Source organism: Ovis aries, chromosome 1 (assembly GCF_016772045.2).
Source record: "Ovis aries strain OAR_USU_Benz2616 breed Rambouillet chromosome 1, ARS-UI_Ramb_v3.0, whole genome shotgun sequence".
Taxonomy (NCBI): Eukaryota; Metazoa; Chordata; class Mammalia; order Artiodactyla; family Bovidae; genus Ovis; species Ovis aries.
The window spans coordinates 278,207,226-278,220,868 of NC_056054.1; the positions used below are offsets into that span (position 1 = coordinate 278,207,226).

The 13,643-nt window shown below is 43.6% G+C and overlaps 1 protein-coding gene and 1 long non-coding RNA gene across 5 annotated transcripts in view; one reads left to right on the top strand and one right to left on the bottom strand.

The window, feature by feature from the left end:
* Positions 1 to 202: 202 nt before the first annotated feature.
* LOC121817637 (uncharacterized) lies at positions 203 to 1,863 on the bottom strand. Its single transcript, XR_006057665.1, has 2 exons — positions 1,671 to 1,863; positions 203 to 1,376 (listed from the first exon to the last, which is right to left on the bottom strand). It is a non-coding gene; the product is annotated as an uncharacterized LOC121817637 (long non-coding RNA).
* The window catches only part of RAB5A (RAB5A, member RAS oncogene family), a 33,300-nt gene continuing 21,150 nt past the window's right edge, over positions 1,494 to 13,643 (top strand). For 2 of the 4 annotated variants that reach the window (XM_015091600.4, XM_015091601.4), the window contains exons 1-2: positions 2,042 to 2,422; positions 5,606 to 5,861. In XM_015091600.4, coding sequence (XP_014947086.1) covers positions 5,699 to 5,861 — 163 coding nt within the window. In that variant the 5' untranslated portion in view covers positions 2,042 to 2,422; positions 5,606 to 5,698. 4 annotated transcript variants of the gene reach the window in all.

Consider the following 13,643-nt stretch of genomic DNA (forward strand, 5'->3'; position numbering starts at 1 on the left):
ATAGAGTTGAATATAACAGTAACTTTGCAAAACCAGTTAACACTACCTCTGGGGAAAAGAACTGGAAAAAGAACTAAGTAGTCAGAAGATAGGAGTGAGGCTTTTCAACATAAATCATTTGAATTTTGATTCACAAGAACAAACTAATGACAAAATAAAAATGTGATACGTGTGGACGGCATAAAAATGAATACAGCGGTGCTGACTTTGGAACATGAGTGACTTGAACATTTATTTTAAAATACTTTATCTTATTTTCCTTATAAATCAATACATAAGGGTGTTCTGTATCTGTCAAGCACAACACATTTTATAATAGAATGCTTACATCATGCATATCCTGAACCTAAACTACCAATTCCAGGATACAGGTGGCACTGAAGAAAGATTTGTCCTTAATTCCACCTGTCAGACAGTCAATACTGATGTCCTCACAACAGAGCTATAAATAATAAACAGCAAATTGGGGGAAAAAAAACACAAACCCTCATCCTGAGGAAAAATCGACTTAACACTCTACTAAATTCCAAAAGGATTTTTGGTTGGTTTGGTTTCAGATGCCCAGAAACAAGTTTTTGGTTTTTTTTTTTTTAACTTTTTATTTTGTACTGGAGTACAGCCAATTAACAATGTTTGTGATAGGTTCAAGTGGGACTCAGCCATACATATATGTGTATCCGTTCTCCCCAGAGTGGCTTCTCAGGCGTCACGGTGGAGAAGACTCCACCTGCCAATGAAGGAGATGCAAGAAACCCTGGGTCCGAAAGAGGCCCTCGAGTAGGAAATGGCAACCTACTCCAGTCTCCTTGCCTGGAACATTCCATGGACAAAGAAGCCTGGCAGGTTACAGTCCCTGGCATTTCCAAAAGCCTGACAGGACTCAATGGTAAACACGCATTCTCCTCCAAACTCCCCTACCAGCGGGGCTGCCCTCTAACATTGAGCAGAGCTCTCTGCACTACACAGTAGGTGCTTGCTGCTTATGCGTTTAAAATATAGCAGCGTGTACATGCCCATTCCAAACTCCCTATCCCTTCCTTCCTGGCAAACATGTTAGTTCTCTAACTAACTTCCTGCAGAGGAAGCTAATGAATGTCTTGGGTTCTTTAATGGAACTGTGCTTAAGAACTCAGGTTCTGTGCCAGTCTGCAATTTAAAGACGATTTCAGCACCTACTCCGCCGTGATTCTAGACAAGTTACACAATCTCCGTGCCTCGAATTCTTTACCAGTTAAACAGGCATGAATTCCACAAACATGACTGAAGACTTCCAGGCTGTCAAGTCATCGTGCTAGACAGCAGCGAGACCACTCTGTGGAGGTCATACTCCACCAGAGGAAGTCGGACAACCACGCTAGTCTCAGAGCTGAAGCCTCCTAGCGTAGGAAGAAAAATGGATTAATTCCCGTGAAGAATTTAGTACAAACAGTAACCCATGACAGGAAGTTCCCTGTAAAAGCTACCTATTATGTCATAACGTGCCCTTCTCCACCAAAAACGCGTAAAACTCTCGGGAGAGCAGGTTATTACGGAAGACCTCCCTGCCTAAAAGGACACCTCCGGGTCACACCCTCCTCCCCGGAGTCAATGCCCCTCACCAGCCTTCACCCACCCATCCACCCCCAAGGACGCGCGTCAGGAGGCTCTCTCTGCCAGAAAAGTCTGCCGACCTAGCAGAGTCGGTGCTGCAGGGTAAGGAACGGGGGACACCGCGCCAACAGTCACAGCCCTACGTCGGCCCGAGCTCTCCAGGGTGCCGCCGAAAGCGGGGCAGCTAAACAGCCCTCCCCGCCGTTCCCGGCCCACAGCCCGAGAGAGCCCCAAGCAGACAACAATGGCGCGCGCGAGGGCGGGGCTGCGCGCGCAAGGGCCGCCGGGGGTGGGAGGTGGCCTGCGGCGGGACCCGCCCCGCGGCGGGGGTCACGTGACCCAGCGGCCCCGCCCCGCCAGGGAGGGCTCTGAGAGCGGGCGGGGGCGCGGACAGAGCGGGCGGGCGGGCGGCGGCGGAAGTGACGGAGGGGCGCGCCTCGCTACGTGCGGCGACGTGGCGGCGAGGCCGGCGCCCGGCGGCGGAAGTGGCTCTCGCGCTGGGGCTGGAGTGTTTGTGTTTTGGTTCGCGGAGGAGCCGGCGGCGGGCCTGAGGGGAGGAGGGAGGAGGAGGAGGAATCAGCGGGAGCTCGAGCGCCGGGCGGCGGCGGCGGCGGAGGAGGAGAGAAAGGAAAGAGGAAGGCGGAGCGGAGAGAGGCGGGGACGGAGCCCGACGGGGGCGGCACCGCGGCGCGATCCCCGCACCGTCCAGTCTGAGGGGAGCGGCGCGACTGGAGGACACGCCGCCGCCGCCGCTCTTTAGGCCCTGCCTGGGCTGCGCCTGGAACCTGCAGCCGGAGCCTCAGCGCCGCAGCTCCACGCGCGGCGAGCCCAGGTAGCCCCGCCGGCCTTCCGCCCGCGAAGCGGGTCAGAGCCCCGGTGGTCCGCGGGCCCCGCCGTCACAGGGCCCCCCGGCCTTCCTGCTCGCGCCGGGGCCCGGGACCGGAGAGCCGCCGGACGCGGCGTCTCGGCCCGGCGGCCGCGGTGGCCCCCTGAAGGGGCCCCGGAGGCCAGGGTTTGGGGGCCGGCCGAGGGAGCGGCGGGTATCACCCTGTTCCCTTCTCAAGATGGCGCCGCGAGAGCGGCCCGGAGGCCGCGGCGCCGCTGCCCCGTCCCGGCAGCCGGGTAGGGGGTCCGCGGCCGGAGTCGGGCCGGGTTCGGGGAGGAGGCGGGAGGGGTGCGCGCGGGCCGGCGGGCCTGCCTGCTGGCCGGTCGGAGCTGCTGCCGGTGGCTCAGGTGTTCCCCGAGGAGGAACCTGGGCCTCCGGCAGGTGTGAATTCGGGGAGCTCCGCCCACCCCGGCTCCCCGAGCCGGGTAATGGAGGGAGGCGGTGGCCCGGGGAGCCCGGCTGTCCAGGGCCTCTTGTCTCAGCTCTGGAAGGTGGTGAACCGCGGCCTGAAAGCAACCCGACCCAGGTAGGCCGCCGAGGCCCTCAGACGGTGGAGCCGTTTGAACGTGCTCTGCTGTTCGCCTCCCTGCAAACTGGCTACTCTCTAGAGACTTTCAGACTTTTTAAGCTCTGAACGTCATAATTCGCATACTTGGTTTTTGTCTTTTGCTGAAGTGGAGCCTAAGTGTCCAATCAGTTGCCTTTCACATAACTAGTGGGGGAAAAAACCACATGGACACCACTGCGATAACTCCGGGCAGTTCAAGAAACTTGATTCTTAATTTAAAATGGGGATCATAAGAGCTTCTTAGGGTTGCTGTAAGCCTAATTCGTGGAATGGTGATTGGCATAAAATAAATGCCTAGTAAATGTTAGCTGCTGTTATGAATTCAATTTTGATCAAAGAGCACCCAGAAGGACTTTAACTACAGAATAGCAGTTATTTTCAAAAGATTTAAAATGCATTTTCTGCAAAATCTTTGGTTTTGGAAAACAAAAGTTTGTAATGAGTACAAATGAATATTACAAAATATAGCTTTTAACCTTAATGTAATGCTAACTATATTCATAATTAGATTTAGTTAATATTTTTGTTTGAGGTCCTTGGAGGGAACTATAACCAAAGTTAAATCTTTTTTTTTTTTTCCTTTAATGAGCATCTGATGCTTTCCCTGAAATTTCGGGAGGACTATAGGAATTCAGAGCACGTTGTCCTTGATGAGTAATTCAGTTTGCTGTTCTGTAGGTAATAGCTGGGAAGTGTTTCAGTTGCTGTTGTGTGTGATATATGAAGATTTGTTGGTACATTTTCAGTTTACATGACATTCTATTGATATTTGGTCATTATTTCATCAAAGGGGCACTTTAATTGCCTATTTTCAATCGCTGCTATGTGTTGACCACTGTATCAGAAATATTTTAGGTATATATTCTCTTAATTTCTCACAGCAGTTGTGAAAATTGGATATTCCGGAGTAGAGAGTTTGAAATGAAGGCACTTGCTCCAACAGAAATTAGTATAGTTATATCGAATTAGATCCCCAGATGTATGTTTGGGAGTGGTGGGAGGATAGATGTGAGATTGGAGCATTTTTTTAATCACAGAAAATTCTTTATGCAGAAGCAGGAAGAATAGTATAATGAACCCATCAACTAGCTTCAGTTATCTTGTTTTATTTATACCCCCATTGTTTGGGAGCAACTCAGATCTATTATTTCATTTGTAAATATTTTAGGTACAGTATGTATTACTGAAAGATAAGAGGTCTTCAGTGCTGCTGTTTAGATAAAGTAGAGGAGATTTTATTGTCTTAGATGTATGGTCTCATAGATATGTTTATTAATGAGTTGATTGTTAAGAGAGATTCTTGTATAAACTCGTTTCATGGGCAAGACAAATTTCTTACGAGGTACCTAAATGAAATCCAACAGTGACTTGAGAAGGAGAATCATCATATTTAATGTTATTAAGCACAGGGTCAGATTTTGATTAAAAGTAGAAGAAAGCTATTATGATTGATTTGTGAGTTATTTAGTGTTAGTCACTCAGTCGTGCCCAACTCTTTGAGACCTCATGGACTACAGCCCACCAGGCTCCTCTGTCATGAGATTTTCCAGGCAAGGATACTGGAGTGGGTTGCCATTTCCTTTTCCAGGGTCTTCTGCACTGCAGGCAAAGTCTTTACTGACTGAGCTAATGATTTGTGAGTAGCTTGGAAAATAATTTTTTTAAAGTTTGCTAGTATCTTTGAGAATTATCATTATTAAATGATAAAAGAAGACTTAGAAGTTGCATTTTAGGCTAGTTTTTTGTAAGTGTGTTAAATAGAAAATAATGACACGTTTAATTGTGAGCCCCAAAACTGCAGAAGAGTATAAGTAAGTAGGACACTCACTCACTCACCATCCGGAGAACCGCTGTTAACACTTCCATGGATGATGTATTTGAGGACATGAGAATACAGTGTTAAATCCTTTAGCCACCAGACATAGATCTGTTTAAAATATTTGTTGCTCCAAAGTTACCATTAAATAAAAAGCATGTGCCATTTACAAGGAGCCTTCAAAGAATAATGGCTGACTTTTATTGAGCTTAACTGTTTTAAGCTCTAAGGTTTTTTCCTTAATTGACTTAATTTTACTCAAAACCATTTTAACCTAAGTAATCTAGTTCCAGAACCAGAACTAGTCACCTTTCAGGTTGCATGGGTTGAAAATCAGCTCTGTTGAAGCTCTGTCACAGTAACTGTGTGACCTCAGTCAAGTCACCTAACCTTTCTATGCTTGTTTCCTCATTTTTTAAGGATTGGAATAGGCAACTTTATAGGGTTGTTGAGTGGCTATGTTAAGTATTTAAAACCATCTGGCACGAAATTGAGTCTTTAGTAAAGGTTAGACTTAGAATGTTTACAGAGGCTTAAAAATTACAGCATGACTTTAGGCTCAAAGCTCATACCTTTGCTTATTAATCAAGGCAGTGAATTAAAGTAAATGGCAGTCAGTGTCCAATAGAGGTTCTAGTTGTCGTGTATTACTGTGTTGCAGGCAAAATTTTAAAGTGATGATGTGAGGTTTGCTTTGTTTTGCTGATTTGTATTTTTAATTACTTCATATTTGTTTTTTTTACAGGTTTCTTTACCTCCAGAAAGAAAAGAATTGACTCCTTGCATCCTGGAAGTTCATTTAAGAAACTGATATTAGGGACTTCTTTCAAATTTGGACATGGCTAATCGAGGAGCAGCAAGACCCAACGGGCCAAACACTGGGAATAAGATCTGCCAGTTTAAACTGGTGCTTCTGGGGGAGTCTGCTGTTGGCAAGTCGAGCCTTGTGCTTCGTTTCGTAAAGGGCCAGTTTCATGAATTTCAGGAGAGTACCATCGGGGGTGAGATTTTCTTTTACCTTTCTTCATTTAATTGACTCATACGTTGACAAATAAGATTTTGCAGTTCTGATTGTATGATGATGGGTAACTAAATAGGTCACAGCATGAATAAAAGAGCTGAGCTGCAGACTCAAGCTTTATAGCTTGATTTTTGATAAGATAATGTGTTTTGCTTTTTTTTGATAATGTGTTTTAATATTTTGATTTCCTGGTTATCTCCAAGATCATAAAATACAGATGCAAACATGAGTAGAATCAGTGTCCCAAGTCTCAGATTTGATTGGTATCTTTCTTGATAATGTTTAAAAGCATTTTCAAATTATCACACGTCTGCTGAATTGTGTTGGCTTTAGAATGAATGGCGAAAATAGTAAAAGTAAAGAGTAAAAGAGTTACCATTTAAATTCTAAATAACTGGACTATTTACAAATTACACTGATTTGCAAAACTAGTTACATTTTATCAAACATGTTTAAGAATGGTCCTAGGGTGAGGGAAGAGAAGAAGCCAGTGATTAATGAAGAGGGACGTGATTAATGAAAAGGGAAATGAGACCTGGAGAGAAAGTGAAAGAAAAGGGGAAAGAGGTGGCGTCAAGACTGCTCACAGGGACACAGGGACGGTGTTCAGACTGGAGGGAAGGAAGGTGTGGGACCAAGAGGAGACAGCCAACAGTGCTGTACTGGGAAGAGATGAGAAGTGAGATCCCTGAACTTAGGTCTGCAGCTGTGTAGCAGTGGGGCAAAGCCCGTTTTGGTTTTGCTTAATGTGTCAAATGAGCTTTTGAATTAGGTAATGTCAGAGGAACCACACAGCTATAAGATTCACGCTACTTTGCAAGAGGTGTGTAATTAAGCAGGACCATATTTTTTCAGGTGTCCACGAATGTATTTTTAACCCCATGTTTTAAAAAGTCAAACACTTTACTTCTGAAGCATGTAAGGTAGATGCCCTTTGGCATATGGGAACTTCTTTGGAGCCCATCTTTAGAAGCGTGACTTACGCTGTGCGCTGGGCACATGACCTCAAGCAAGTGCACTGAGAGCTATGTTACGATGTTAGATCCTCCCTTTAATGCAAATCACGGGACTCGGCTGTCTCCTGACTTTTCTATAGGAAATGCAGTAGACAGCGGATATTTCCTACCTAACAGACTAGCAGTATGACAAGGGCCAGCCAGCCCCCAGTGTTTGCGGAGCATGTTACAGTGCGATCCCATTTTATTGTTAATACTTCATGTTTGTTTATAATGAGTGAGCATCAGAAATACAGTCCTTCACATGAGTTTTTTATTTTGATTTAGAAATCTTGGTATCTTTAAAAATTGTGATGAACAATATATCACACATGCTTTGTTGTTTCCTTGTTAATACATGTGTGTATATGTGGTTTAGTAATGAAGTATTACCTCTCAAGCTTTAGCCTCCTCCAGAAAACAAACTGGACCAAAGGAAACTAGTCCACACAGTATATGAGTCACTCAGTTGTGTCTGGCTCTTTGCGTTCCCATGGACTGTAGCCCACCAGGCTCCTCTATCAGTGGAATTCTCCAGGCAAGAATAAAGAGTGGGTGGCCATTCCTTTCTTCAGGGAGTCTTGCCGACCCAGGCATTGAACCCAGGGTCTCCTGAATTGCAGGCAGAATCTTTACCAACTGAGCCACCAGTGATGCCTAGCCCATATGGTAGGAAAAATTTTAAAGACTTTGGAGACTGTGCCCACCCAGCTTAACCTGGTGCAAAAGGTTAATTATTATAACTGCTTTTTGGCAAGTGATCGTTGCTTGCAGCATTTCCCAAAATACACGTGCATTGTAGGCTAAACACCTGGGTCAAAATGAGTTTGGGACTTGCTATATTCTTACCCTCCCTGCCTTCACAGTACATATTAAAATAGAAGAAGCAGTGAAACACTGTAGTAAAGAACTTAATTCCTGGGAAATGTAGGCCGAGAGGAGTTTTGTTTTTGTTACGGACACTCCCAATAACCTTCTAAGAGTACTTTTTCCTAATGACATCTCAAGGACATTTAAAAGAAAAGTTTAACCCCATGTCATACATCATAAATATACATATCTTCTGATATGTGTGGATGAGTGTGTGTATATAATCCCTGTTTCCATTTAATACCAATTAGATTGTTTACATTTCATTAATGAAATTGTCAAAAAGTTTTCATTCTAACATGTAAAACTTGTAATACTTTGTACTTGTAGAGATTGAATCTGGCATTTTTAACCACCTTTAGAAGGAATTTACATCCAAGTTTCTGTCTTAATGGTTGTTGAATACCTTTTCAGTGTGTTGACCACATTTTAGTCCTGGTTTTTTGTTTTTGAAAGATAATTAATGTGTTTAAGGCGTAAGATGTATTAACTTGTTTACAGAGTGAGCACTGTTTTATGCTCTTTGCTAAGCAGCTCTTTACTCTTAAGGACTAGAGTAGATTGTAAGCATCTAAGGATTTCAAGGTTTGAGTTGTTTAAGATCTGTAACTCGTAGGTAGTGTGTGTTTTTGTCTGGCTGATGTGTAGGGGGAGTTATCTAAAAATGAACCTGGCCGGATGTTTTATGTTTCGTCTGTTCTTTATTTTAGATTTAACTATTTATGTTGAGTAACATTTAAGAGCTCACTTAAACTTTCCTTCTCTGGTTGCGTTGTAAGGTGGAAATGATATACTGCACTTTTGAATTTGTGTATTCTGGAACCTTAGAGTGGTCAAGAACATTCAGATGTCGTCAGTTTTTGTGGTGGTTCTTAAACATGGTGGCTTGATTTAAGAAAACAAGAATCCATGTTGTCTCCCTGTGTCGCCCGCGCCTGCCCCTTGATTCTGTAGCTCTCATAATGAGATGGGTAGTTAGGGGCTGGGTGTAGGGCTTTGGGGAGTTCTAGCTTATGGCAGGAGTTAAAGGCCACGTGACATTTGTGTTCCTGCTGTTTGTCTGAGACTAGCCCATAAGGTTTGCGGGGAGCTTTAGGCTCAGGTGGTTGCCTCCCTTCTTGTTATCTCATCTGGAGGCTCAGAAGCTCTTCAGTAAATACTTGTTGGATGATAGGGCTGGCCATCTTCCACTTAACAACTTGAACACCTAAAGACTCAAAGATTTCTGGGGAATTCCTTGTGTCAAAAATACACTTGTTTTTAAAAAGACTTTCGCATGCTGTCTATAAGCAAGTGGATCCTCAGGGTAAATCGGAGCAAGTTTATAATGTGCAGTGAAAAAGCATGCCGTCTTTCTCCTCTTTCAGAGAGAAATGTTTGATATCACAGTCAGTAAATGGGATAATTGCTTTTTTTTTTTTAAACTGTGATTTTTGTAGGATTTTAAAAAAGCATGCTGTTCGTCAGCTACTCCAGTTTGAGGATCGCGGTGGTCGATCGAGGTTGTACGGTGGTCTCGGTAATCTGCTAGGCCTCTTTCACAACCGTAGTCCTTCTCTGTTCCATCGAGGACTCTCTGCCTCGTCTTCACTTAAAGGAGCTGAACAGCCAGCGTCTCCAGTCATCTGCACTGAGGCTGCTCCCCTTTGTGGCCGTTGGCAGTCAAGGACTGGCGATGCGCGGAACACTCGAAATAAGTGCCCTCTGTCTAAAGCTGTTTGCAGCAGTTACTAACCCTAAAGAGAATGTTTACATAATTATTTCAGGACTTTTTTTTTACTAGAAGGACAAAGTTTATACTTTATTTAACATCTGTCCAGTTTCCTCTACCAGGCTACAGGGACTTGTTTTTCTTTTCAGATTCAAAATATCTAATGGGTCTAAAGTTATTATTAAAAATTAAGAAAAACAAAGTTAGTTTCAAAGATACTGTTATTGGTTTTACCTTACCTTACCAGTTTATGGCCAGGACTTTAAGAGTGAAGCATTGTGGTTAAGAAAGGGGTGTAGCCTGGGGACAGACTGTATCTGCATTGTTTGATTTAAAATTCTAGCTCCGGCACATACCAGCTACATTGTCTTACACAAGTCATACCCAGCTTTATTTACTCTTAATATGGAATGAAAATAACAGTACCTAAATTTGACAGGTTTTGGGGTATTTTTTAATTAAATGAAAGTGCATATACATTTCTTGGCACAGGGCCTAGCGCAGGGTGAAGTGCTTACGAAATGTTAGCTGTTACCTCTGCTGTCACCACCATTGCTTTTTGCTGAGTCATTCTTACTACTGTTGGTATTTTTCTGAAATTGTCAGGACACGGCATTATGTTAGAGTTGTGGCTGCTCTGCCAAGGGCGCAGCATTTTAGGGTTTGACGGTGTTAAAGAATTTTATGTCCAGATTGTCTTCCCTTGGAAATTTATTAAAGATTTTAAGAGCAAATAAGATGTAAAAACCTTTATGAGCAACTGCTTCCTCAATTTGAGCCTTCCTAAAAATGGACTTTAAGTAGATAGCATTTATTAATACAGCTATGTTTCTTTAAACTCTACATGGTAAATTCTCGCTTAACTACCCCAGCATTTGCGCCTGCTCCCCATGTCGACTAAGTTACTTACGACATTTTCTTAGAGGGAGAAATTACACAGTTAAATAGAACACTACATGTATGTAGATGCTAAAATTGCTTCCTAAGCTGAGAAATAGAACAGCCAGAAAATGTGAATCAGAATAACTCCTGTGTTTTTCCTGTAGTAAGCTCTCCACTGTTGCCCTTCCCTTGTGAGCCTTAAGAAGGACTTGTTTGTGTAATTGTAACCTGTACATTTGTTTCCTTCTTGATCTTTTTGCATCTGTATTATATTCGGTCGCCAAGTCGTGTCTGACTCCGTGGACTGCAGCACGCCAGGCTTCCCTGTCCTTTACGGTCTCCTAGAGTTTGCTTAAACTAATGTCATTGAGTCGGTGATGCCATCCAACCCTCTCATCCCGTCATCCCCTTCTTCTGCCCTCAGTCTTTCCCAGCATCAGGGTCTTTCTCTCCACATCAGGTGGCCAGAGTATTGGGGCTTCAGCATCATTCCTTTCAATGAATATTCAGGGTTGATTTCCTGTAAGATTGACTGGTTTGATCTCCCTGGAGTCCAAGGGACTCTCAAGAGTCTTCTCCAGCACCACAGTTCGAAAGCGTCAGTTTTTAGCAGTCAGCTTTCTTTATAGTCCCAACTTTCACATCCGTAGGTGATGACTGGAAAAACCATAGCCTTGACCAGATGGACCTTTGTCAGCAAAATGATGTCTGCTCTTTAGTACGCTGTCTAGGTTTGTTATAACTTTTCTTCCAAGGAACAAATATCTTTTAATTTTGTGGCTGCAATAAAATCTGTCACAGTTTCTACTTTTTACCTATTTATTTGCCGTGAAGTGATGGGACAAGATGGCATGATCTTAGTTTTCTGAATGTTGAGTTTTTAGCCAGCCTTTTCACTCTCCTCTTTCACCCTCATCAAGAGGCTCTTTAGCTCCTCTTCACTTTCTGCCATTAGTGTGGTATCATCTGCATATCTGAGGTTACTGATATTTCTCCCAGCAGTCTTGATTCCAGCTTGTGCTTCCTCCAGCCCAGCATTTCTCATGATACACTCTGCATATAAGTTAAATAAGCAGGGTGACAATACACAGCCTTGATGTCTTCCTTTTCCTATTTGGAACCAGTCTGTTGTTCCATGTCCAGTTCTAACTGTTGCTTCTTGACCTGCATAAAGGTTTCTCAGGAGGCAGGTAAGGTGGTCTGGTATTCTCGTCTCTTTAAGAATGTTCCAGTTTGTTGTGATCCACACATTCGGAGGCTAAATTTAGCGTAGTCATTGAAGCAGAAGTAGATGTTTTTCTGGAGTTCTCTTGCTTGTTCTATGATCCAGTGGATGTTGGCAATTTGATCTCTGGTTCCTCTGCCTTTTCTAAATCCAGCTTTCACATCTGGAAGTTCTCAGTTCATGTACTGTTGAAGCCTAGCTTGGAGAATTTTGAGCACTACTTTGCTAGTGGGTGAGATGAGTGCAATTGTGCAGTAGTTTGAACATTCTTTGCATTGCCTTTCTTTGGGATTGGAATGAAAACTGACCTTTTCCAGTCCTGTGGCCCCGGCTGAGTTTTCCAGATTTGCTGACCTGTTGAGTGCAGCACTTTACCAGCATCATCTTTTAGGACTTAAAACTGCTCTACTAAAATTCCGTCAGCTCTACTAGCTTCGTTCATAGTAAAGCTTCCTAAGATCCACTTGACTTCCCACTTCAGGATGTGGCTCTTTTTAAGTGGCCACGTCATTCATGGTTATCCAAGCAAAGGCACCTGCATATTGTTTTCAATTAAAACTGCTTTTGAGAAAGGATAGAAGACCTGGGAACAAACCACCAGTGTCTCGTTTTCAGTTCACGAGAAAAATGATTTTTGAAATAGACATTATTCTTTCTTTTACAGTGAGAGTTGAAATTTTTTGAAGTTAATCTTTTGGCTTCAAGTGTAAGAATATTGTCTTTATGTGTAATAATGTTTCCTTATAAAAAGTACATATTCAGCATTTGAGATAGGTTAGTGAAGAAGTTAGTAAAGATTTGATATTTTATATGTTTGTACCGGTTCTGACCAAAAATATTCTAATAGTCTTAACTTCAGTTATTCTCCAGTGTCCTGGTTTTAGATGTTACCGTATGTGGCTACTTAAACATTGAGGTGAATTAGGAACCAATAAGCTTAGCTTCAGTCCTGGCATTGTTTTAGAACAGTGCTGTTTACACACTATAAAATGAGAATTGAGCTAGATAAGGAGTCTTCTAGAGCAGACTCTTTTTTTTTAAAGAGTGTGCTTTCTCCACATTAAGTGAAGCAAGCAATACAGGTAAACTTTTTCTTCCTCTTAAAGTTTGTTTCACGTTTTGCGATCATGAATATCTGTTTTTGCCCTGTCTCACTTCATTCATTAATTCCGTTTGGTGCTGCTGAAATGTTCAGAGCTGTTTGGCAGAATGATTTCACCAATTAGCTCTAACTAGTCAAGGCTATGGTTTTTCCAGTGGTCATGTATGGATGTGAGAGTTGGACTGTGAAGAAGGCAGAGCGCTGAAGAATTGATGCTTTTGAACTGTGGTGTTGGAGAAGACTCTTGAGAGTCCCTTGGACTGCAAGGAGATCCAACCAGTCCATTCTGAAGGAGATCAGCCCTGGAATTTCTTTGGAAGGACTGATGCTAAAGCTGAAACTCCAGTATTTTGGCCACCTCATGCGAAGAGTTGACTCACTGGAAAAGACTGATGCTGGGAGGGATTGGGGACAGGAGGAGAAGGGGACGACCAAGGATGAGATGGCTGGATGGCATCACGGACTCAATGGACGTGAGTCTGAGTGAACTCCGGGAGTTGGTGATGGACAGGGAGGCCTGGTGTGCTGCGATTCATGGGGTTGCAAAGAGTCGGACACTACTGAGCGACTGAACTGAACTGATGATGAACCACCTCTGTTGATTCACTAATTTATTGCTTTTATTCTGTTACATACAGGGAAATAAGATTGTCAAGCTTCTCAAAAATTCATTTATTCAACAAACTTACCAAGTTCCTAGTACTGTGGGAAATGCTAGGAATCGAAGTTAACCTTCCCCCCTTTTGGGTCTTCGGTGTAGTCATCCAGTGTTCCTTCTGCGTACTCCCCCTTATGATGCATGCTGAGCCAGTTCACTGTACGACAGCATCATGTGGAGTCGTCACAAGACCCTTTTGTTAACAGGCCTCTTAGTGGCAAATAGGGACGCGTATTAAAGTGAGAAAAGGGCAGAGTCCTTCCAGGGCTTTTGGGATTAGCGTTGGCTGTTTTGATTGAAACATGAACTCTGGCTACCA